Below are 26,990 nucleotides of genomic sequence, written 5' to 3'. Positions count from 1 at the left end.
GATTATGCCTTTCATTCTTTTAGTAACAAAATAGCCCCCTAAAATAGTGAATGATAGTTTTTTTCATTCATGCCCTTTTTTGGGGCAAAACTTCAAGGTGACAAAGTAAAGTCAGCCCTTCGTTTTAGGGGGGAAATTGTACTAGTCTCAAAGTCTGAGAATCTTTTGAATAGGTGATTCTTATGACATTTTCAAAATTCCAAGAACCCATGTTTATGACCAAGGATTGTTATGAAAGTTGCTTTTGTTGTTCATTTTATCCATATTTCAACTGTGTGTGCAAGGAGTGGAGCACCTCCCAAGAGGATTTTCCCCTAGGCTTCTGCCTTTGTAGGGATGGTCTGAAATGATATAGAATTTGAACGGATTTCTAGTCTCACAGGGATTTGTATTACATGAAAAAAGAGAGAGCTTTGCTTTAGAGATGTTTATCCAAATTCACCACAGAGTCAATGAGCCAAATTCCAAATGCCATGGGTCTCCCAGTGGGTGTCAGTTTTACTGGGTGGGTGTGTTTGGGAGAAAAAGTATATGTGCATGTGTGGCTGTGAATGTGTGTGTGTAGAGATAAAGAGAGAGGGATATGAACGAATAGATAGAGGCATCAACAATCACAAGAGGGAAAGGGATGATATATGTTTAGAATTATATCTAAGGACTGTCTAAAGATAAACAAAAATAAGGTTTTTCCCCTTTTTTGTCACTCTTGTTAAAATCAATAGGAAAAATGTGAAGGTACCAAGTTATTTTATTGTCAGGCACCAAAAGAGTAAAAATTGATGACATCACTCCATACAAAACCCCCAGAGCTTTCTGATTCTGCTGTTTATGCTTTCTCCTGCAACATCTCCATTTGGATCCTGCTGGAAACACTTTTCTTTCTGTCACTCACAATCTGTCAAGACAGCATTATCTTCTGTGGTTTAAAAACAGAAACTCCATTTAACTTCGTGGCTGATAAAGACATCTCGTTCACATCCCTTAACTAACAATAATTACTCTAATTTACCACATAAAGACAAGAAAAAAATATGCACTTAACATTTTGCAGCTGATTTTGTATCAAGGAACACAGGGAAGAGAAATGGTCCCACTCTTGCGATAAAAAAATAACGTATTAAGTAAAAAATAGACCTAACATGAATGTATGCTTTGGGCACATCCTCCCTAAATGCCAATCAGTGAAGCAATTAGGAGTTTGGGCTCTCAAAACATACTTGGATTCCAATCCTGGATTTGCCTCTTATGTAATCTAAGAAGGCAAGACACGTAACCTTCCTAAGTCTTCTTCATCTGTAAAATGGGAGCATATATCAATATCTACCTCATAAGATTAAGTTAGATAATCAATCTATGTCAGCTGCTGTTACTACTGTTGTCCTTCTCCTACTCCTCCTCCTCATCACGACTATCAACATCAAATCAACGTTTTAGTTAAGGTTCTTTGGGGTCAAGCAACGCAGATCATCCTGCCTAACGTTAGCAAAATAGAAAAGAGATTTACTGCAAGTATACAGAATAGTGCCTAAAAATCAAAGTAAAACTAAATGAAGCTTAGAACCAACAGGAGGCTGGGGGCAGTGGCTCACACCTGTAATCTCAGCACTTTAGGAGGCCGAGGCAGAGGGATCACTTGAGCCCAGGAGTTTGAGACCAGCCTGGACACCATGGCAAAACCCAGTCTCTACAAAAATTTAGCCGGGCATAGTGGCACCCAGCTGTAGTCCCAGTTACTAGAGAGGTTGAGATGGGAGAATTGTTTGAGTCTGGGAGGTTGAGGCTACAGTGACTTATGATCATGCCACTGTGCTCCAGCCTGGACAACAGAGTGAGACCTCGTCTAAAAAAAAAAAAAGAAGAAGCAACAGGAGTCAGGCTTCCAGGAACTCATGGTCAGTTAGTTCTTCAGGCTACTATCATCAGGAAGAATCAGCAACAACCATTTTCCACCCTTGGGTCAATGTACTCAAGATTCAGAATCCATGAAAAAAAGAGTGGTGGGGTGGGGGTAGGGGGTGGGGTTTGGGACTTGGGCACTGCCTTGGTCACATGACCACTGCTTGGCCTGGGGAAGGCAAGGTGTTTGACAGCTCCAATAATACTGTGTTTGGTGGAGAAGGCTATTCCCCAAGGGAAAGATCCAATTTATAACTCAAAGAAGAGGAGTACAGATACTGAGCAGGTACAAATACCAAGAATTATTATTCTTACACCATTACATCCCAACAACCTACTACGTCAAGCTCAATTAAGTCTGCACCCTCTTCTCTATCATCCTTTCTATTTGGTAATTACTCTTTTAATACATGTTTTTAATTTTGAAGTTGTTGTTAAAACTCAATTTGAGAAAAGCAAAAAGGCCCCAGATCTCTAAAGTATACATGTCCCTTAAAAAGAAAAGAAAAAAAAAAAAAATATATATATATATATACATATACTGCTTGCTGACAATAAATTATTTTGTTAAAAAACTTCCCTATTAGAATTTCCAGAAAATTTATTGCCTTTATGTTCATGTTATTTAGTAGTAATCTGTGCTATTAAGAAGCACATAAAGCACCCATTGAAAAAGTTATCTGAAGATGATTTAGAGAAATAGTTTGTTCTCTTATAAAGAAATCTCTTTCATGTTTTAAGTTCAATAAGATGATATTTATGCTCATAAATTAGGGTCAAAGGCAACATTTTGTTTTGATAATTTTTTTGTGGATGATGATGTTTCAGTGAGAAGGGACTGACAATAAAAGCAAGAATGTAAGAATAATAAAAATAAATAATAAAGAAATACATGACCTACAATTTCATTAAAATTTTCTTCCAGCTTACTAGCTGAACAAATCCCAAACAATGAAAATATACAGAGTCTGATTAATTTGAAGCCCTAAACAACTCTGTAGCTCAGTGAAAACATTTCTCATAAAGCCCAGGGCCCTGAGGGCACACAGAGCTAAGACAAATCCCAGTGTGGTCCACCCTTAGCAGCTGTGTGACTCTAAGCAACTTATTAATCTGCCAAAATACCCAGGTCTCGCCTCATCTGTAAATGAAGTAAATAACGTGGCGGGATGTTTTGAGGACTTGATATAATGCATGGAAGGGTCTTGACACTTTTTCTGGCAAACAGTGAGCACGCAATGATAAACGTTTATAATTCTATGTATGGAGAGAGACAGAGAGAGAGAGAGAGACCGAGAGAGCATACAAAGAGCAAGAAAGCAGTAGTTCTCAACAGGGAGTGATTTTGCTCACCAGAGGACATTTGGCAAGGTCTGGAGACATCTGTGGTTGTCAAAACCTGGAGGGTAGAGGGTGCTTCTGGCATCCAGTGGGTAGAGGCCAGGCATGCTGCTTATAGGGAAGCATCTTACAATACAGATGACAAGCCCCCACAACAGAATTATCCAAGCCAAAATGCCTATAATGACAAGGTTGAGAAACAGAAAGAGATTGAGAAACAGAAAGCAATGTGATATAATGCAGAACCTGTAACAGGTTTAGAAGGAAAGGTACATTCAAAGCCAGGATAGGAGAGTAGATCAGAGCAGATTTGAAATTAGATTGACAGGCATCTGCCACAGGTAAGCTATTGAGGAAGTGCTCTGAGCCTGAGGATTCTCATTTGAACAATGGGCATAATATGTAACATCATCTACCTCAAAAAGTTGTTAGCAGGCATGATATTCACCCCTGACCAAATCATTACAGATGCCCACTGCGTATAACCAGTAGGACTTCACCAGTGTGTATATCCACTGTCAACCCTAATAGTTAGGTACACACAATAAATGAATGGTTACTAGTCTTGTTATATATTAGACCAACAGCCAGGTTTGAAGTTTGACTCTGCTACACTAGAAATACTTGAAAGGGTTTGTTAATATCAGCAAGAATTAGTGCCCTCATAAGGAAGTAAACAACAACTAGACTCCAAGTTCAAATGAGTTTTCCCTGTAGGTTAGGTGTCCTCAACTTGGGATCCTTAAAACCTCTGAAATTAAAAAGAAAAAATTACACATATGCACATATATACACGTATGAATGCAACCGAGTGTGTGTGTGTGTGTGTGTGTGTATGTGTGTGTGTGTGTCTTTTTCTCTGAAGTGGGGTCCAAAAATGGTGAAGCATCACTGGGTTAGAGGTATACAGTTTTCAATACAAAGTAATAACCAGGATGCAGTAGAGTTTCTGAAGATATCATTCTAATGTGAAGGAGACAGTATTTGGAAATGGTTACAAACTCAGATCTGGGAGTTTGAATTCTGCCTCTGCCACTTACTGTCTATGCAACCTTGGATAAGTGACAGAACAATAACTTCTTGGAGTCTCACATGCAAAGGTGGAGTGCTCATAATATCCACCTAAGAAGAATCTTAGAGCAATAAAATTAGACAATTCCCATATGGTATTCAGCACAGTACTCAACACATAGTATAGAAGTCCCTGGTTATCCACAGGACAGATGCTTCCAGATCCCCAGTGGATGCCTGAAACCAAGCATAGTACTATGTTTCTCCTACACATGCATACCCATGAAAAAGTTTAATTTATAAATTAGGCAGAGTAAATATTGACAATGATAGCTAATGATAAAATAGAGCAATTATAACACTATGCCAGCATTACTACTCTTGTGCTGGGGCCATTATTAAGTAAAACAAGGGTTCCTTGAACACAAGCACCATTATACCATGACAGCCGATCTGATAACTGAGATAATGATTAAGTGATGAATGGACAGGGAGCATCTACAGTGCATATGCTGGACAAAGGGATGATTAACCTCCTCACAACGGAGCGAGACAGCATGAGATTCCATCATGCTACTTAGGACGGTGTGCAATTTAAAATTCATACATTGTTTATTTCTGGAATTTTATAGTTAATATTTTTGGACCACAGTTGACCATGCTTAACTGAAACCACAGAAAGCAAAAGCATGAATAAGGGGAGACTACTGTATGTGAGGACTAAGAATGAGATACTGCAATGAAAGTATTGGCAAAGACTATTACATTCAGATGGTGGTGAAGGTTTTTGCCTTCTCTAACTACATATGGCACACACTATCAGAAAAATGGCAGGGATTCATCAATTATTCTATCCATTTACTACTACTTCCCCCAGAGGATCCACTAATTCTGAGACATGCCATGTATAATAATATCTATACAATGTTGAAAAGTGGACAGAAGTAGCTGTGAATCTCGTCACAAAACCTCTTTTTATACAAGAAAGCCTCATTCAAACTTTCTCCTCTGACACATTCCCCGGGACCCCCTCTGGGATTTCCATAAACATGATGTTGTGCTTGACTGTGCATTACTATGGAACAATTCTAAGCCTGTCTCACCTATATATAAGATACAGATTCCTCAAGGGCCTTTTCAATCTCCTTCATTCCTCCCAGAACCTGTGCAAACAGGATTTTATGCACAGGTAACCCAAATGAAGCAGGGTTGCCTCGAGACTTGCATCTGCCCAACAACATACCCACAAAGAATGACTCTGTAGGCATTTGCCAGTGCATTGCGCAGCAGCACAGCCTAAAATTCTTCCTCACCCATCCATTGCCCCAACCTCAAAGCATCTGCTTTAAAAAAAAAATTCATCTTTCCCTATCTCTCATTCTAACCTATCGCCACCTAGGATGCCCTCACTGCCATCCTGCTTTTTCGCTGCCACCACATTTACTGTGCTCATGACACCTGTCCCCTCTCTTCAGGGTATCACTCCTGCAAGGCAGAGAGCCTGGCCTGAATACCTTTCTTCTGGAAGCAGCCCTCTAGAATTCTGGGTAATGGATTCACTATCTTGTTCTACAGAGAAGCTCATTACAAGAAATGCCTGCATTCCTGGCTCAGTGCTCACTTAACCTTCTTCCAGAGGCCACAGGGAGATGATCTTCCAAGTTTCTCTTACCCCAGAATAGTAGTGAAGAAACAAGGACCTCATCTGCACTCTACCTGACTTGCAGGGCAAAGTCAGTATTAATCACAGCTGCCCTTTTTGCTACTGACAGACAAAGTAGACGCACTCATAACCAAGAGCTTTTCATCAAACCCTCAGGGCTTTAAATCTTTCTCAAACAAACTGCAATTTGCAAAGAAACACCCTAAATGATGCTGTGCAAGGAAGTTACAGCAGGCACAGAAGGATGGAGTAACATTTCACCATCTGCTTGTAATAATAATAACGTCTCTACTTTGCAAAGTGTCTAATTGATTGTGTGACATAGGCACAAAGATCCTGCCACAATTCTGCCAACAAAAGTTACTCCTAAATTGTACCCTCACAGAGGGAGAGTGCTAAGGTCAGTGGTCCTAAGGACCAATTTTGAGCATATCAACTTTCTGGTGGCAGAATGATAAGAGTCCTGGGACACACTTACGCAAGATCGAACCAACTCACTCTATAATAGTTGCTTCGAGCAATGTCCAGCCGGGGACACAGAGAACAGAGAGGTAGGGAATGGATCTAGGGCAGTGTTTTCCACTGGTGGAATGGAAAATGCCTTAAGGTAATATGGATGAACATCTGTCTGGGTTTCCTGTGAAGGAAGATTTACCCTCTAGGGTGTTGAGCCAGGAGGCTTTATTCTGGTACAGCCACCTCACTCATAGTAAGGTAGCAATGTCTCACAAAAGTACATGTTCATGCTTTGTGCTAGAAGAGCATAGACTTAGCCAGGTGCCATCTTTTTCTAAAATGGCAGCACTCAGGCCTCAACTGAAGGGGTTGCGAAAAGTGAGCTGGAAGAAAGAGTCCAGGAGCGGCAGCTCACACCTGTAATCCCAGCACTTTGGGAGGCCAAGGCAGGTGCAACACCTGAGGTCAGGAGTTCAAGACCAGCCTGGCCAACATGATGAAACCCCGTCTCTACTAAAAAAATTACAGCCAGCTACGCCGAAGGCTGAGGCAGGAGAATCGATCAAACCCAGGAGATGGAGGCTGCTGTGAGCTGAGACTGCACCAATGCACTTCAGCCTAGGCAACAAAGTGAGACTCAATCTCAAAAAAAAAAAAAAAAAAAAAAAAAAAGACGGGGGCAATTCCAAGATGGCTGAATAGGAAGAGCTCCAGTCTATAGCTCCCAGGGTGAGTGACGCAGAAGATGGATGATTTCTGCATTTCCAACTGAGGTACCGGGTTCATCTCACTGGGGCATGTTGGACAGTGGGTGCAGGACAGTGGGTACAGTCCACCGAGTGAGAGCCGAAGCAGGGCAAGGCATCAGCTCACCCGGGAAGCGCAAAGGGAAAGGGAAATCCCTTTCCTGGCCAAGGGAAGCAGGGACAGACAGCACCTGGAAAATCAAGTCACTCCCACCCTAACACTGCGCTTTTCCAAGGGTCTTAGCAAATGGCACACCAGGAGATTATATCCTGCGCCTGGCTCAGAAGGTCCCACACACACGGAGCCTCGCTTATTGCCAGCACAGCAGTCTGAGATCGAACTGCAAGGCAGCAGTGAGGCTGGGGGAGGGGCACCCACCATTGCTGAGGCTTGAGTAAGTAAACAAAGCAGCCAGGAAGCTCGAACTTGGTGGAGCCCACCACAGCTCAAGGAGGCCTGCCTGCCTCTGTAGACCCCACCTCTGGGGGTAGGGCATAGCTGAACAAAAGGCAGCAGAAACCTCTGCAGACTTAAATGTCCCTGTCTGACAGCTTTGAAGAGAGTAGTGGTTCTCCCAGCAGGGAGTTAGAGATCTGAGAATGGACAGACTGCCTCCTCAAGTGGGTCCCTGACCCCCGAGTAGCCTAACTGGGAGGCAACCCCCAGTAAGGGCAGACTGACACCTCACGTGGCCAGGTACCCCTCTGAGACGAAGCTTGCAGAGGAACGATCAGGCAGCAACATTTGCTGTTCAGCAATATTCGCTGTTCTGCAGCCTCCGCTGCTGATAACCAGGCAAAAAGGGTCTGGAGTGGACCTCCAGCAAACTCCAACACACCAGCAGCTGAGGGTCCTGACTATTAGAAGGAAAACTAACAAACAGAAAGGACATCCACACCAAAACCCCATCTGTACGTCACCATCATCAAAGACCAAAGGTAGATAAAACCACAAAGATGAGGAAAAAGACAGAGTGGAAAAACTGACAATTCCAAAAATCAGAACGCCTCTTCCCCTCCAAAGGAACACAGCTCCTTGCCAGCAACGTAACAAAGCTGGACCAAGAATGACTTTGACGAGTTGAGAGAAGAAGGCTTCAGACAATCAAACTTCTCCAAGCTAAAGGAGGAAGTTCAAACCCATTGCAAAGAAGCTAAAAACCTTGAAAAAAGATTAGATGAATGGCTGACTAGAATAATGAGTGTAGAGAAGTCCTTAAATGACCTGATGGAGCTGAAAACCTTGGCTTGAGAACTACTGACGAATGCACAAGCTTCAGTAACCGATACGATCAACTGGAAGAAAGGGTATCAGTGATTGAAGATGACATGAATGAAATGAAGCAAGAAGAGAAGTTTAGAGAAAAAAGTAAAAAGAAACGAACAAAGCCTCCAAGAAATATGGGACTATGTGAAAAGACCAAATCTATGTCTGATTGGTGTACCTGAAAGTGACGAGGAGAATGGAACCAAGTTGGAAAACACTCTGCAGGATATTATCCAGGAGAACTTCCCCAATCTAGCAAGGCAGGCCAACATTCAAATTCAGGAAATATAGAGAATGCCAAAAAGATACTCCTTGAGAAGAGCAACTCCAAGACACACAATTGTCAGATTCACCAAAGTTGAAATGAAGGAAAAAATGTTAAGGGCAACCAGAGAGAAAGGTCGGGTTACCTACAAAGGGAAGCCCATCAGATGAACAGTGGATCTCTCCGCAGAAACTCTACAAGCCCAAAGAGAGTGGGGGCCAATATTCAACATTCTTCAAGAAAAGAATTTTCAACCCAGAATTTCATATCCAGCCAAACAAAGCTTCATAAGTGAAGGAGAAATAAAATCCTTTACAAACAAGCAAATGCTGACAGATTTTGTCACCACCAGGCCTGCCCTAAAAGAGCTCCTGAAGGAAGCACTAAACCTGGAAAACAACAACCGGTACCAGCCACTGGAAAAACATGCCAAAATGTAAAGAACATCAATGCTAGGAAGAAAATGCATCAACTAACAAGCACAATAACCAGCAAACATCATAATGACAGGATCAAATTCACACATAACAATACTAACATTAAATGTAAATGGGCTAAATGCTCCAATTAAAAGACACAGATTGGCAAATTGGAAAAGCGTCAAGACCCATCAGTGTGCTGTATTCTGGAGACCCATCTCACGTGCAGAGACACACACAGGCTCAAAATAAAGGGATGGAGGAAGATGTACCAATCAAATGGAAAACAAAAAAAGGCAGGAGTTGCAATGCTAGTCTCTGATAAAACAGACTTTAAATCAACAAAGATCAAAAGAGACAAAGAAGGCCATTACATAATGGTAAAGAGAACTATTCAACAAGAAGAGCTAACTATCCTAAATATATGTGCACCCAAAACAGGAGCACCCAGATTCATAAAGCAAGTCCTTAGAGACCTACAAAGAGACTTAGACTCCCACACAATAATAATGGGAGACTTTAACACCCCACTGTCAACATTAGACAGATCAATGAGACAGAAAGTTAACAAGGATATCCAGGAATTGAACTCAGCTCTGCAGCAAGTGGACCTAATAGATATCTACAGAACTCTCCATCCCAAATCAACAGAATATACATTCTTCTCAGCATGACACCACACCTATTCCAAGATTGACCACATAGTTGGAACTAAAGCACTCCTCAGCAAACGCAAAAGAATAGAAATTATAAGAAACCGTCTCTCAGACCACAGTGCAATCAAACTAGAACTCAGGATTAAGAAACACACTCAAAACGGCTCAACTACATGGAAACTGAACAACCTGCTCCTGAATGACTACTGGGTACATCACAAAATGAAGGCTGAAATAAAGATGTTCTTGGAAACCAATGAGAACAAAGACACAACATACCAGAATCTCTGGGACACGTTCAAAGCAGTGTGTAGAGGGAAATTTATAGCAGTAAATGCCCATAAGAGAAAGAAGGAAAGATCTAAAATTGACACCCTAACATCACAATTAAAAGAACTAGAAAAGCAAGAGCAAACACATTCAAAAGCTAGCAGAAGGCTAGAAATAACTAAAATCAGAGCAGAACTGAAGGAAATAGAGACACAAAAAACTCTTCAAAAAATTAATGAATCCAGGAGCTGGTTTTTTGAAAAGATCAACAAAATTGATAGACCGCTAGCAAGACTAATAAAGAAGAAAAGAGAGAAGAATCAAATAGATGCAATAAAAAAAGAAAAAGGGGATATCACCACCGATCCCACAGAAATACAATCTACCATCAGACAATACTACAAACACCTCTATGCAAATAAGCTAGAAAATCTAGAAGAAATGGATAAATTCCTCAACAAATACACCCTCCCAAGACTAAACCAGGAAGAAGTTGAATCTCTGAATAGACCAATAACAGGTTCTGAAATTGTGGCAATAATCAATAGCTTACCAACGAAAAACAGTCCAGGACTTGATGGATTCACAGCCGAATTCTACCAGAAGTACAAGGAGGAACTGGTACCATTCCTTCTGAAACTATTCCAATCGATAGAAAAAGAGGGAATCCTCCCTAACACACTTTATGAAGCCAGCATCGTCCTGATACCAAGGCCTGGCAGAGATATAACCAAAAAAGAGAATTTCAGACCAATATCTTTGATGAACATTGATGCAAAAATCCTCAATAAAATCTGGCAAACCGAATCCAGCAGCACATCAAAAAGCTTATCCACCATAAACAAGTGGGCTTCATCCCTGGGATGCAAGGCTGGTTCAACATAGGCAAATCAATAAATGTAATCCAGCATATAAACAGAACCAAAGACAAAAACCACATGATTATCTCAATAGATGCAGAAAAGGCCTTTGACAAAATTCAACAACCCTTCATGCTAAAAACTCTCAATAAATTAGGTATCGATGGGACATATCTCAAAATAATAAGAGCTATCTATGACAAACCCACAGCCAATATCATACTGAATGGGCAAAAACTGGAAGCATTCCCTCTGAAAACTGGCACAAGACAGGGATGCCCTCTCTCACCGCTCCTATTCAACATAGTGCTGGAAGTTCTGGCCAGAGCAATCAGGCAGGAGAAGGAAATAAAGGGTATTCAATTAGGAAAAGAGGAAGTCAAATTGTCCCTGTTTGCAGATGACATGATTGTATATCTAGAAAACCCCATTGTCTCAGCCCAAAATCTCCTTAAGCTGATTAGCAACTTCAGCAAAGTCTCAGGATACAAAATCAATGTACAAAAATCACAAGCATTCTTGTACACCAATCACAGACAAACAGAGAGCCAAATCATGAGTGAACTCCCATTCACAATTGCTTCAAACAGAATAAAATACCTAAGAATCCAACTTACAAGGGATGTGAAGGACCTCTTCAAGGAGAACTACAAACCACTGCTCAATGAAATAAAAGAGGATACAAACAAATGGAAGAACATTCCATGTTCATGGGTTGGAAGAATCAATATCGTGAAAATGGCCATACTGCCCAAGGTAATTTATAGATTCAATGCCATCCCCATCAAGCTACCAATGACTTTCTTCACAGAATTGGAAAAAACTACTTTAAAGTTCATATGGAACCAAAAAAGAGCCTGCATCGCCAAGTCAATCCTAAGCCAAAAGAAAAAAGCTGGAGGCATCTCGCTACTCGACTTCAAACTATACTACAAGGCTACAGTAACCAAAACAGCATGGTACTGGTACCACAACAGAGACATAGATCAATGGAACAGAATAGAGACCTCAGAAATGATGCCGCATATCTACAACTATCTGATCTTTGACAAACCTGACAAAAACAAGCAATGGGGAAAGGATTCCCTATTTAATAAATGGTGCTGGGAAAACTGGCTAGCCATATGTAGAAAGCTGAAACTGGATCCCTTCCTTACACCTTATACAAAAATTAATTCAAGATGGATTAAAGACTTAAATGTTAGACCTAAAACCATTAAAATCCTACAAGAAAGCCTAGGCAATACCATTCAGGACATAGGCGTGGGCAAGGACTTCATGTCTAAAACACCAAAAGCAATGGCAACAAAAGCCAAAATTGACAAATGGGATCTAATTAAACCAAAGAGCTTCTGCACAGCAAAAGAAACTACCATCAGAGGGAACAGGCAACCTACATAATGGGAGAAAATGTTTGCAACCTACTCATCTGACAAAGGGCTAATATCCAGAATCTACAATGAACTCAAACAAATGTACAAGAAAAAAACAAACAACCCCATCAAAAAGTGGGCAAAGGACATGAACAGGCACTTCTCAAAAGAAGACATTTATGCAGCCAAAAAACACATGAAGAAATGCTCATCATCACTGGCCATCAGAGAAATGCAAGTCAAAACCACAGTGAGATACCATCTCACACCAGTTAGAATGGCCATCATTAAAAAAATCAGGAAACAACAGGTGCTGGACAGGATGTGGAGAAATAGGAACACTTTTACACTGTTGGTGGGACTGTAAACTAGTACAACCATTGTGGAAGTCAGTGTGGCAATTCCTCAGGGATCTAGAACTAGAAATACCATTTGACCCAGCCATCCCATTACTGGGTATATACCCAAAGGACTATAAATCATGCTGCTATAAAGACGCATGCACACGTATGTTTATTGCGGCACTATTCACAATAGCAAAGAGTTGGAACCAACCCAAATGTCCAACAACGATAGACTGGATTAAGAAAATGTGGCACATATACACCATGGAATACTATGCAGCCATAAGAAACGATGAGTTCATGTCCTTTGTAGGGACATGGATGAAGCTGGAAACTATCATTCTCAGCAAACTATTGCAAGGACAGAAAATCAAACACTGCATATTCTCACTAATAAGTGGGAATTGAATACTGAGAACGCTTGGAGACAGGAAGGGGAACACCACACACCGGTGCCTATTGTTGAGTGGGAGGATGGGGGAGGGATAGCATTAGGAGATATACCTAATGTAAATGAGGAGTTAATGGGTGCAGCACACCAACATGGCGCATGTATACATATGTAGCAAACCTGCACGTTGTGCACATGTACCCTAGAACTTAAAGTATAATAATAAAACAAAATAAATAAATAATAAATAAAAAAAGAGAGAGAGAGAAGCAGCTTTGATTGTATAATCTTAAAGTGTCTTCTCCAGCAGGGAGGGTCCAGGCCCACACTCCTGGTCCCAAACTAATGAAAACTGGACACTTGGCTTATGGCCTCTTGCTGAGGTCTCCATGATCAAAGGGTCACCAACCACTATTGAAAAGTTAAATTCCAGTCTGGCTTTTAAGAATTAGTATATATCGCCTAGGTGCAGTGGCTCACACCTGTAATTCCAGCACTTTGGGAGGCTGAGGCAAGAGAATTATTTGAGGCTAGGAGTTCGAGACCAGCATGGGCAAATTAGCAAGACTCCAGTCTCTACAAAAAAACAAACAAAAAAAAATTAGCCGGATTTGGTGGTGCATGCCTATAGTTCTAGTGACTTGGGAAGCTGGAGGTGGGAGAATCATCAGAGTCCAGGAGCGTGAGGCTGCAGTGAGCTATGATCACCACTGCACTCCAACCTGAGTAAGAGAGCAAGATTCTGTCTCAAAAAATTAAAATTACTATATATGATTTTTCTATGTATACCATATGTTATATATACACACAATATACTTATATACATATATAATATATTTACATAGATAAATAATTTGCATATGCTTTGGGATTGTTGGTGCTAATTAATATTAAATCTGAAAAAAATTATCTTTTTATCTTTAAACTAAGTGACAAGGAGCTAAACACTTCTTTATTGGTAACTGATTATAAACAGTTCCACTCTATTTACAGGGAAAGCTAGTTTCTGTAAAATCAATTAGATTTATACTTCATTATTTATTTTTATTCTTTAATTTTAAAAAAAGAAAAACATGGCTTTACTTTATTTAACTTTTATTTTAGGTTTGGGGGTACATATACAAGTTTGTTATACAGGTAAACTTGTGTCATGCGGGTTTGTTGTACAGATTATTACATCACCCAGATATTAAGCTTAGTATCTGTTATTTTTCTTGATCCTCACCCTCCTCCCACCCTCCACTCTGTGATAGGCCCCCGTGTGTGTTGTATCCCTCTATGTATCCATGTGTTCTCATCATTTGCCTCCCACTTATAAGTGAGAAAATAAAGTATTTGGTTTTCTGTTCCTATGTTAGTTGGCTAAGAATAATGGCCTCCAGCTGCATCCATGTTCCTGTAAAGAACATGAGCTCATTCATTTTTAGGGCTGCATGGTATTCCATGGTGTATATGTACCACATGTTCTTTATCCAGTCTATCATTGATGGGCATTTATATTGATTCCATGTCTTTGCTATTGTAAATACTGCTGCAATGAATATACACATGCATGTGTCTTTATAATAGAATGACTTATATTCCTTTGGGTATATACCCAGTAATGGGATTGCTGGGTTGAATGGTAGTTCTGCTTTTAGGTCTTTAAGGAATCGTCACACTGTCTTCCACAATGGTTGAAGTAATTTACACTCCTACCAATAGTATATAAGCATTCCTTTTTTTCCAGACCCTGACCAGCATCTGCTACCTTTTGACTTTTTAATAATAACCATTTTGACTGGTGTGAGACTGTATTTCATTGTGGTTTTGATTTGCATTTCTCTAATGAACAGTGATGTTGAGCTTTTTTTTCAGATTTTTGTTAGCCACATGTATGTCTTCTTTTGAAAAGTGTTTGTTCATGTCCTTTGCCCACTTTTTAATGGGGTTGTTTTTCTCTTGTAAATTTGTTTAAGTTCCTTCTATATGCTGGATATTAGACCTTTGTTAGATGCATAGTTTGCAAAAATTTTCTTCCATTCTATAGGTTGTCTATTCACTCTGTTGGTAGTTTCCTTTGCTGTGCAGAAGGTCCTTAGTTTAATTAGATCTCATTTGTCAATTTTTGCTTTTGTTGCAATTACTTTTAGCATCTTTGTCATTAAATCTTTGCCTGTTCCTATGTCCTTAATGGTATTGCCTAGGTTGATTTCCAGGGTTTTTATAGTTTGCGGTTTTTACATTTAAGTCTTTAAGCTATCTTGAGTTAATTTTTGTATATGATATAAGGAAGGGGTCCAGTTTTAATCTTCTGTATATGGCTAGCAACTTAACCCAGTACCATTTATTGAATAGGGAATCCTTTCCCCATTGCTTGTTTTTGTCAGGTTTATTGAAGATCAGATGGTTGTAGGTGTACAGCCTGATTTCTGGGTTCTCCAATCTGTTCCATTGGGCTATGTGTCTTTCTTTGTACCAGAACCATGCCGTTTTGGTCACTGCAGCCTGGTAGTACAGTTTGAAATTGGGTAGCATGATGCCTCCAGTTTTGTTCTTTTAGCTTGGGATTGCCTTGGCTCTTGGGCTCTTTTCTGCTTCCATATGAATTTTCAAATAGTTTGTTTCTAGTTCCATCAAGAATCTCAATGGTAGATTAATAGGAATAACACTGAATTTCTATAAACTGTTTTGGGCCATATGGCCATTTGCATGATATTTATTCTTCCTATCCATGAGCATGGAATGTTTTTCCATTTGCTTGTGTCATCTCTGATTTCTTTAAGCAGAATTTTGTAGTTCCCCTTGTGGAGATCTTTCACCTCCCTAGTTTGCTGGATTCCTAGGTATTTTATTCTTTTGTGGCAATTATGAATGTGACTATGTTCCTGATTTGGCTCTTGGCTTGACTATTGTTGGTATATAGGAATGTTTGTGATTTTTGCACATGAATTTTGCATCCTGAGACTTTGCTGAAGTTGTTATAAGCTTAAGAAGCTTTTAGGCTGAGACGATGGGGTTTTCTAGATATAGGATTGTGTCACCTGCATTTGAATGCGCTTTATTTCTTTATCTTGCCGGATTGCCCTGGCCAGGACTTCTAACACTATGTTGAATAGACGTGGTGAGAGAGGGCATCCTTGTCTTATGCTGATTTTCAGTGGGAATGCTTCCAGTTTTGCCCATTTAGTATGATGTTGGCTGTCTGTTTGCCATAGGTGGCTCTTATCATTTTGAGGTATGTTCCTCCAATAAGGAGTTTAGTGAGAGTTTTTTTTAACATAAAAGGGTGTTAAATTTTATCAAAAGCCTTTTCTAACATCTATTGAGATAATCATGCGGTTTTTGTCTTTAGTTCTGTTTATGTGATGAATAACATTTATGGATTTGCATATGTTGAACGAACTTTGCATCCCAGGGATAAAGGCAATTTGATCATGGGGAGTAAGCTTTTTGATGTGCTGCTGGATTCGGTTTGCTAGCATTAGGTCAAAGTTTTTTTTTTTTTTTTTTTTTGAGGCGGAGTCTCACTCTGTCGCCCAGGCTGGAGTGCAGTGACGTGATCTCGGCTCACTGCAAGCTCCGCCTCCTGGGTTCATGCCATTCTCCTGCCTCAGCCTCTGGAGTAGCTGGGACCACAGGTGCCCGCCACCATGCCCGGCTAATTTTTTGTATTTTTAGTAGAGACGGGGTTTCACTGTGTTAGCCAGGATGGCCTCGATCTCCTGACCTCGTGATCCGCCCGCCTCGGCCTCCCAAAGTGCTGGGATTACAGGTGTGAGCCACCGCGCCCGGCCAGGTCAAAGATTTTTGCATCAATATTCATCAAGGACATTGGCCTGTAGTTTTCTTTTTTTGTTGTATCTCTGTCAGGTTTTGTTATCAGGATGCTGCTGTCCTCATACAATGAGTTAGGGAGGAGTCACTCCTCAATTTTTTGGAATAGTTTCAGCAGGAATGCTACCAGCTCTTCTCTGTACATCTGGTAAAACTTAGCTGTGAATCCATCTAGTCCTGGGCTTTTTTTGGTTGGTAGGCTATTTATTATTGTCTAAATTTCAGAGCTCCTATTGGTCTGTTCTAGGATTCAGTTCCTTCCTGATTCAGTCTTAGGTGGGTGAACATGTCTAGGAATTTATCCATTTCTTCTAGATTTTCTAGCTTATCTGCATAGAGGTGTTTATAATATGCTCTGCTAGTTACCTGTATTTTGGTGGGGTCAGTGATAATATCCTCCTTGTGATTTCTGATTGTGTTTATTTGAATCTTCTCTCTTTTCTTCTTTATTAGTCTAGCTAGTGGTCTATTTTATTATTAATAATTCTTTCAAAAAACAGCTCTGGATTCCTTGATCTTTTTTTATCCAAATAATTGAACAATTCTACAATTATTAAATTTTACACCAGGAATGTATGAAGGTTCCAATTTCAGGACATCCTTGCTGATGCTTGTTATTGTTGTCTGGTTTAGTGGGTGAGAAGTGGTGTCATATTGTGGTTTTGATTTCTATTTCCCTAATGACAGATAACACTGAGCAACTTTCCTTTTTTCATTATAAGTTCTAGGGTACATGTGCACAATGTGCAGGTTTGATACATAGGTATACATGTGCCATGTTGGTTTGCTGCACCCATCAACTCATCATTTACATTAGGTATTTCTCCTAATGCTATCCCTCCCCCAGCCCCACACCCCCAGACAGGACCCAGTGTGTGATATTCCCTGCCCTGTGGCCAAATGATCTCATTGTTCAATTCCCACCTATGAGTGAGAAAATGTGGTGTCTGGTTTTCTGTCCTTGTAATAGTTTGCTGAGAATGATGGTTTCCAGCTTCATCCATGTCCCTACAAAGGACATGAACTCATCGTTTTTTATGGCTGCATAGTATTCCATGGTGTATATGTGCCACATTTTCCTTATCCAGTCTATCATTGATGGGCATTTGGGTTGGTTCCAAGTCTTTGCTATTGTGAACAGTGCCACAATACACATACCTGTGCATATGTCTTTATAGTAGCATGATTTATAATCCTTTGGGCATATACCCAGTAATGGGATTGCTAGGTCAAATGGTAATTCTAGTTCTAGATAATTGAGGAATTGCCACACTGTCTTCCACAATGGTTGAACTAATTTACACTCCCATCCACAGTGTAAAAGCGTTTCTATTTCTCTACATCCTCTTGAGCATCTGTTGTTTCCTGACTTTTTAATGGTTGCCATTCTAACTGGCATAAGATCATATCTCATCATGGTTTTGATTTGCATTTTTCTAATGACCAGTGATGACGAGCATTTTTTCATGTGTCTGCTGGCTGCATAGATGTCTTCTTTTGAGAAGTGTCTGTTCATATCCTTTGCCCACTTTTTGATGGGTTTGTTTGGCTTTTCTTGTAAATTTGTTTGAGTTCTTTGTAGATTCTGGATATTAGCCCTTTGTCAGATGAATAGATTGCAAAAATTTTCCCCCATTCTACAGGTTGCCGGTTTACTCTGAAGGTAGTTTCTTTTGCTGTGCAGAAGCTCTTTAGTTTAATTAGATCCTATTTGTCAATTTGGGCTTTTGTTGCCATTGCTTTTGGTGTTTTAGTCATGAAAGTCTTTGTCCATGCCTATGTCCTGAATAGTATTGCCTAGGTTTTCTTCTAGGGTTTTTATGGTTTTAGGTCTAACATTTAAGTCTTTAATCCATCTTGAATTAATTTTTGTATAACGTGTAAGGAAGGGATCCAGTTTCAGCTTTCTACATATGGCTAGCCAGTTTTCCCGCACCATTTATTAAATAGGGAATCCTTTCCCCATTTCTTGATTTTGTCATGTGTGTCAAAGATCAGATGGTTGTAGATGTGTGGTGTTATTTCTGGGGGCTCTGTTCTATTCCGTTGGTCTATCTCTCTGTTTTGGTGACAGGACCATGGTGTTTTGGTTACTGCAGTCTTGTAGTATAGCTTGAAGTCAGGTAGCGGGATGCCTCCAGCTTTGTTCTTTTGCTTAGGATTCTCTTGGCAATGCAGGCTCTTTTTTGGTTCTATATAAACTTTATTTTTTTCCAATTATATGAAGAAAGTCACAGGTAGCTTGATGGGGATGGCATTGAATCTATAAATTACTTTGGGCAGGATGGGCATTTTAATGGGTATTGATTCTTCCTATCCATGAGCATGGAATATTCTTCCATTTGTTTCTGTCCTCTTTTATTTCGTTGAGCAGTGGTTTGTAGTTCTCCTTGAAGAGGTAATTCACATCCCTTGTAAGTTGGATTCCTAGGTATTTTATTCTCTTCATAGCAATTTTGAATGGGAGTTCACTTATGATTTGGCTCTCTGTTTGTCTGATAATGGTGTATAGGAATGCTTGTGATTTTTGCGCATTGATTTTCTATCCTGAGACTTTGCTGAAGTTGCTTATCAGCTTAAGGAGATTTTGAGCTGAGACAATGGGGTTTTCTAAATATACAATCATGTCATCTGCAAACAGGGACAATTGGACTTCCTCATTTCCTAATCGAATACCCTTTATTTCTTTATCTTGTCTTATTGCCCTGGCCAGAACTTCCAACACTATGTTGAATAGGAGTGGTGAGAGAGGGCTTCCTTGTCTCGTGCCAGTTTTCAAAGGGAATGCTTCCAGTTTTTATCCATTCAGTATGATATTGGCTGTGGGTTTGTCATAAATAGTTCTTATTATTTTGAGATATGTTCCATCAATACCTAGTTTATTCAGAGTTTTTAGCATGAAGGGCTGTTGAATTTTGTCAAAGGCCTTTTCTGCATCTACTGAGATAACCATGTGGTTTTTGTCTTTGGTTCTGTTTATGTGATGGATTACGTTTATTGATTTGCATATGTTGAACCAGCCTTGCATCCCAGGGTGAAGCTGACCTGATCATGGTGGATAAGCTTTTTGATGTGCTGCTGGATTCAGTTTGCCAGTATTTTATTGAGGATTGTTGTATCAATGTTCATCAGGGATATTGGTCTAAAATTCTCTTTTTTTGTTGTGTCTCTGCCAGGCTTTGGTATCAGGATGATGCTGGCCTCATAAAATGAGTTAGGGAGGATTCCCACTTTTTCTATTGATTGGAATAGTTGCAGAAGGAATGGTACCAGCTCCTCTTTGTACCTCTGGTAGAATTTGGCTGTGAATCTTTCTAGTCCTGGACTTTTTTGGTTGGTAGGCTATTAATTATTGCTTTAATTTCAGAGCCTGTTATTAGTGTATTTGGAGATTCAACTTTTTCCTGGTTTAGTCTTGGGAGGGTGTATGTGTCCAGGAATTTATCCATTTCTTCTAGATTTTCTAGTTTATTTGCGTAGAGGTGTTTATTGTATTCTCTGATGGTAATTTGCATTTCTTTGGAATCAGTGGTGATACCCCCTTTATCATTTTCTATTGCATCTATTTGATTCTTCTCTCTTTTCTTCTTTATTAGTCTTGCTAGGGGTCTATCAATTTTGTTGATCTTTTCAAAAAACCAGCTCCTGGATTCATTGATTTTTTGAAGGGTTTTTTGTGTCTCTATCTCTTTCAGTTCTGCTCTGATCTTAGTTATTTCTTGCCTTCTGCTAGCTTTTGAATGTGTTTGCTCCTGCTTCTCTAGTTCTTTTAACTGTGATGTTAGGGTGTCAATTTTAGATCTTCCCTGCTTTGTCTTGTGGGCATTTAGTGCTATAAATTTCCCTCTACACACTGCTTTGAATGTGTCCCAGAGATTCTGGTATGTTGTGTCTTTGTTCTCATTGGTTTCAAAGAACATCTTTATTTCTGCCTTCATTTCATTATGTACCCAGTAGTCATTCAGGAGCAGGTTGTTCAGTTTCTGTGTGGTTGTGTGGCTTTCAGTGAGTTTCTTAATCCTGAGTTCTAGTTTGATTGCACTGTGGTCTGAGAGACAGTTTGTTGTGATTCCTTTTCTTTTACCTTTGCTGAGGAGTGCTGTACTTCCAACTTTGTGGTCAATTTTAGAATAAGCGCAATGTGGTGCTGAGAAGAATGTATATTCTGTTGATTTGGAGTGGAGAGTTCTGTAGATGTCTATTAGGTCTGCTTGTTGCAGAGCTGAGTTCAGGTCCTGGATATCTTTGTTAACCTTCTGTCTCGTTGATCTGTCTAATATTGACAGTGGGGTGTTAAAGTCTCCCATTATTATTGTGTGGGCATCTAAGTCTCTTTGTAGGTCTCTGAGGACTTGCTTTATGAATCTGGGTGCTCCTGTATTGGGCGCATATGTATTTAAGAGAGTTAGCTCTTCTTGTTGAATTGATTCCTTTGCCATTATGTAGTGGCTTTCTTTGTCTCTTTTGATCTTTGTTGGTTTGAATTCAGTTTTATCAGAGACTAGGATTGCAACCCCTGCTTTTTCTTCTTTTTTTTTTTCTTTCCATTTGCTTGGTAGATCTTCCTCCATCCCTTTATTTTGAGCCTATGTGTGTCTTTGCACATGAGATGGGTCTCCTGAATACAGCACACTGATGAGTCTTGGCTCTTTATCCAATTTTCCCATCTGCGTCTTTTAATTGGGGCATTTAGCCCATTTACATTTAAGGTTAGTATTGATAATTGTGGATTTGATCCCGTCATCATGATGTTAGCTGGTTATTTTGCAGACTTGTTTATGTGGTTGTTTTATAGTGTCACTGGTCTGTATACTTCACCATGTTTTTCTAGTGACTGGTAGCCATCCATTCTTTCCATATTTAGTGCTTCCTTCAGGAGATCTTGTAAGGCAGGTCTGTTGGTAATGAATTCTCTCAGCATTTGCTTGTCTGAAAAGGATCTTATTTCTCCTTCATTTATGAAGCTTAGTTTGGCTGGATATGAAATTCTGGAATAGAATTTCTTTTCTTTAAAACTGTTGAACATTGGCCCCCAATCTCTTCTGGCTTGTAGGGTTTCTGCTAAGAGGTCTGCTGTTACTCTGATGAACTTCCCTTTGTAGGTGAGCTGACCTTTCTCTCTGTCTGCCTTTAACATTTTTTCTGTCATTTCAACCATGGAGAATCTGAAGATTATGTGTTTTGGGGATGATCTTCCTGTGAAGTATCTTACTGGGGTTCTCTGTTTTTCCTAAATTTCAATGTTGGCCTGTCTAGCTAAGTTGGTGACATTCTCATGAATGATACTTGTGATCACATTATGAAAATTACTATAGTGTATTTTTCAGCTCTATCAGGTCAATTACATTCTTTTCTATACTGTCTATTTTGTCTGTCACCTACTGAATTGTTTTATCATGATTTTTAGCTTCCTTGTATTGAGTTTCAATGTACTCCTGTAGCTCAATGATTTTCATTCCTATCCATATTTTGAACTCTATTTCTGTTATTTCAGCCATCTCAACCTGGTGCAGAACCCTTGCTGGAGAGGTGATATGATTGTCTGGAGAAAAGAAGGCACTCTGGCTTTTTGAGTTTTCAGGATTCTTGTGCTGATTCTCTCTCATCTTTGTGGGCTTATCTACCTTTAATCTTTGAGGTTGCTGACCTTTGGATGCTTTTTTTTTTCTTTTAACCTCTTTGATGACCTTGAGGGTTTCACTGTGGTATAAGACAGATTTGCCCCACTGGCTTCGTTTCTGGAAGATTTTAGGGGGCTAACACTCAGCTTCCAACTCATGGACTGTGTGCTCTAACTCTGGGGGATTTGTATTATTTTAATTTTAAAACAGGAAATGGCATTGCTTTATTTTCACTAAGTATATTATTACTTTCTATTTATGGTCAGTAACGCTGCTCTTACATTCATGGTGAGAGTCTGCAAATTCTGTTTAATATGTGAATATAAGTAAAAGTGAGTGACTTTTTTAAAATTAAAATAATAATAATAATAAAAGTGGTCTGCATATTTGGCCCAAAGCAAAAAAGTTTGGGATCAACTCTCCCTGAACCCCAGCTCTTCCCATCCCAACCACCTATTTTTCCTCAAAAGCCTGGATTTGGGTGTGAAGGTTTTTAGATTCTCCTTTCTTCTTTACCCTTATACTCACTTGGGATCCTTCACAACCAGCCTATCAACATAATTTGGGAAAAGGTTATTTGTGCAGAAAAGGTCTGGTTCTTTCCTACTGGAGAATTGCAGAATAAATAAAACAAATGAATCAATTCAAAGACCCTTTCAGACTCCAGCAACTTTTGCATTTTTACAATGGTAAAAGGCAGCCAAACCTCTCATTTGCCCAGAAGTTCTTTCTTTTTCCAGTGGTTTTAAATGGCTCTAAAGAGAACGATCCAACTTAGCAGATAAAAGGCCAAGCCTCCTATATAGAGAGGTCTTAATGTTTTCTTTTCAGCTTTGGAAACACCTGATTATTAGCATTGTATCCTTGGACAATTCACCGAGAGCCTGAATTTCTACACTTGACAAACGAGCACCTACTTCACAAGGGAGATAATGAGCATCAGGCACTTAGTTGAGGGTCAGGCACATATAAGGGCTTTAAAGAGCTATTACAATTATTATTATTTTGTTTGTTTGTTTTAATATATGTATACATTGTGAAATGATTGCCACAATCAAATTAATTATCATGTCCATCACTGCCCAGTTATGATTTGTGTGTGTGGTGAGAACACTTAAGATCTATTCTCTTTGCAATTTCAAGTGTACAATGCATTATTATTATTAATTATAGTCACCATGCTATACAATAGATCTCCAGAACTTCCTCCGCTCTATTTAAAACTGTATGTTTTACCAGCATCTCCCTATTCCCCCACCTCCTCCCAGCCCTTGGCAACAACCATCATTCTACTCTCTGCTTCTATGAGCTTGGCTTTTTTAATTAATTAATTTTTTAATAGACAAATTAAAATTGTATATATTTATCAGGTACAACGTATTTTAAAATATGTATGCATTGTTAAATGGCTAAATTGAGTGAATTAACATATGCATTCATCACATCTTTTTGTTTGTTTGTTTGTTTTTTGAGATGGAGTCTTGCTCTGTCACCCAGGCTGGAGTGAAGTGGCGCATGTCAGCTCACTGCAACCTCCACCTCCCGGTTCAAGTGATTCTTCTGCCTCAGCCTGCTGAATAGCTGGGACTACAGGCATGAACCACCACGCCCGGCTAATTTTTGTATTTTTAGTAGAGATAGGGTTTCATCATATAGGACAGGCTGGTCTCAAACTCCTGACCTTGTGATCTGCCCACCTCAGCTTCCCAAAGTGCTGGGATTACAGGCATGAGCCACCACACCCAGCCCATCACATCATTTTTTATAGTGAGAACACTTAAAATTTATTCTGTAATGCTTTTCAAGAAATAATGTATGGTTATTAACCATAGTCATTATGTTGTACAATAGATCTCTTTAATTCATTCCTCCCATAACTGAAATTTTGTATCCTTTGACCAACAGTTCTCCAACTGCCCACCCTCCGCCCCAACTCCTGGTAACCACCATTTTATTCTCCGCTTCTATGAGTTTGACTGTTTAAGATTTCACATGTGAGATCATGCAGTATTTGTCTTTCTGTGCCTGGCTTATTTCACTTAGTATAATGTCCTCCAGTTTCACCAGTTTGTCTCCAGTAACAGGATTTCCTTCTTTTGTTAAGGCTGAATAATATTCCAGGGTGTATGTATATCATATTTTCTTTATCCATCATATATTGATGGACACTTACATTGATTCTGAATCTTAGCTATTATGAATAATGCTACAATAAACATGGGAGTGCAGATATCCTTAGAATACTTATTTTATTTCCTTTGGGTAACTACACACTAGTGGGATTCTGGAATCATATGGTGGTTCTAGTTTTTTGAGGAACTTTATACTGTTTTCTATAATGGCTGTACTAATGTACATTCTCACCAATAGTGTACATGGGTTGCTTTTTCTCCACAACTCAGCAACACTTATTGTCTTTTGTCTTTCTGATAATAGCCTGATAAAGGAAAAACTTTAGCCAAATTAAATTTAAAGGAGTTTAATTGAGCAATGAACAGTTTGTGAATCGGGCAGCCTTCTGAGCCAGAGTAGTCTCAGAGACTCCAGTGCAGCCGCATGGTAGAAGAAGATTTATGGACAGAAAAAGGAAAGTGATGTACAGAAAATGGAAGTAAAATACAGAAACAGCTGGATTGGTTACAGCTGGGTGCTTGCCTTATTTGAACACAGTTCAAACAGTTGGCTACATTTGATTGGCCAAAAGTCAGCAATTGGCACAAGGGTAGGCTATGGTTTGTTTACACCTCCGCTTGTTATAGTTCACGATGTACGGAAAAACCTTTAGGCCGAACTTAAAATATGTAAGGAGGCAGCTTAGGCTAAACTTGATCTAACAAACCATTCTAACAAGTGTGAGGTGACATTTTATTGTGACTTGAATTTATAGTCGCCTGATAATTAGGGATATTAAGCATTTTTTTCATATACTTGGCCATTCATATCTCTTCTTTTGAGAAATCTCTTATTATTATCTTCATTATCACTCTAATTATTAATAATGTTCATTAACCCATATAGCTACAGTGATTTTTGTTACAACAGGAGCTTTCTGCTTTCAAAACAAGTGCTGCTAACTTAAGTAATCATTTATCCTAACTCTAGGCTGCAACTTACTATTATTATTATTCATTCAGCATTCACTCAACATTTACTTCCTAGAGCCACTGTTTGGGCACTGGGGAAATAGCACTGAACAACACAGAGCAAAGTCTTTGCCCTGTGGCTCACATTCTGGTGAAGCAGAGAAACAGTACACATAATAAATGAATGTTAATTACAGTATGTTTGGCAGTGATGAATGCTAGAGAAAAAATAGCCTATGACCTGGCAAAGGCATTATCCATTAAGGTAAAGGACCTATCTCCTAGAGCACTTGAGTTTTGTGTCATATAATTCATCAAGGCCTTTAGATATTACAGTCTGATCTTTGGGCCAGAGTGGTCTCCATGTGTCACAAGGCAAGCGGGCCTCAAGAAAGTAAAAAAGGAAAATATTTCCTCTCTTTGCTATTGCCAAAACTTCCTCCAAGAGAGAAAGGATAGGACAAAAAGTATTTTGTGTGGGTGTGGCAGCCATAGCTAGGCTATCAAATACTATGCACATATGATATGCCACTCTCAGTCCCTATAATGGCAGATATGATTAAGGTTTCCTCTTTCCTGCTGAGCCCAGGACCAGCTCCACAAACTTTTTCAGCACACTTCTCTGGGCAAGCAACTTTAGTGATTAAAGTTAGCCTAAGAGACTAAATCTATCTGTCATCATAGAGTGCAAAGTTAGGTTTAAATGTAAAAATATCTAGCAAAGGTATCATACTGACTTAAAATCACACTAAGTCCCAAATGACTGGTCTTCTTCCAAGTGAACATTTTATTGGAGGTAGGGAATGGCTAAGAAGAAATGTTGTTAAGTTTATAGAGGGGAGGGGCAGAAGGCATGTACGAAGAAGAGGGCAGGTTTTACAATCCCACCCACATTTGTATCTGAACATGTGTGTATGGCAAACACACCTGATAGCAATAACTTAAGCATACCCTAAGAATAACCCTGTATGGCAGATGCACCTGAATGTGGTTAGGTGTTCCAAGCTAAGAATCCAAGAATCGCCAACCCAGAGAGTTGTTTCTAATCTATAAGGAACATCTGAGCCCCTGGCCTGTCCAATGGAACATGGCTGTATAGGGAATCAAGGCCCTTTGTTTGGGGTTAAGTGAAGGTTGCCAGGCAGAGACTGTCACAGGGAGAGTGCTAAGTAAATATGCCATAAAAACCGCACGTTTTTGCAAGTTGCCTGGTTCTCCTGTCCAGCCTGCTGCCACTGGACTCTCTCCCCTGTATGTAAGCCCCCAGTAAAAGCCCATGTCACGTTTGCTGTCTCTGGGTCTCTTCTTCAGCCTCTTGAACCTGGTGCCATCCCCAATGAAGTTGATAGGTGTTCAGCATAACATCATTAGGCATTTCTACAATGTCATAAGCAATGTCATAAGGCATTTCTACACACTCTCACTTGAAGGAACCACCTCCATTAGTATACCTTAGTCTCTCACACAAACACCTACCTGAGCCCACAAATAAAGTGCTCAAAAATAGTGGCT

The 26,990-nt window shown here is 39.7% G+C and overlaps 1 protein-coding gene across 1 annotated transcript in view; it reads right to left on the bottom strand.

Moving 5' to 3' along the window:
• Positions 1-26,990, bottom strand: part of FHIT (fragile histidine triad diadenosine triphosphatase) — a 1,518,095-nt gene that overhangs the window by 1,340,690 nt on the left and 150,415 nt on the right. The window contains exon 4 of the mRNA XM_063630834.1: positions 3,250-3,415. Coding sequence (XP_063486904.1) covers positions 3,250-3,279 — 30 coding nt within the window. The 5' untranslated portion in view covers positions 3,280-3,415. The remainder of the gene's footprint in view (positions 1-3,249; positions 3,416-26,990) is intronic.

This window comes from Symphalangus syndactylus, chromosome 21 (assembly GCF_028878055.3).
Source record: "Symphalangus syndactylus isolate Jambi chromosome 21, NHGRI_mSymSyn1-v2.1_pri, whole genome shotgun sequence".
In the NCBI taxonomy this organism is placed as follows: domain Eukaryota; kingdom Metazoa; phylum Chordata; class Mammalia; order Primates; family Hylobatidae; genus Symphalangus; species Symphalangus syndactylus.
This window is presented reverse-complemented; position numbering and strand designations above follow the sequence as displayed.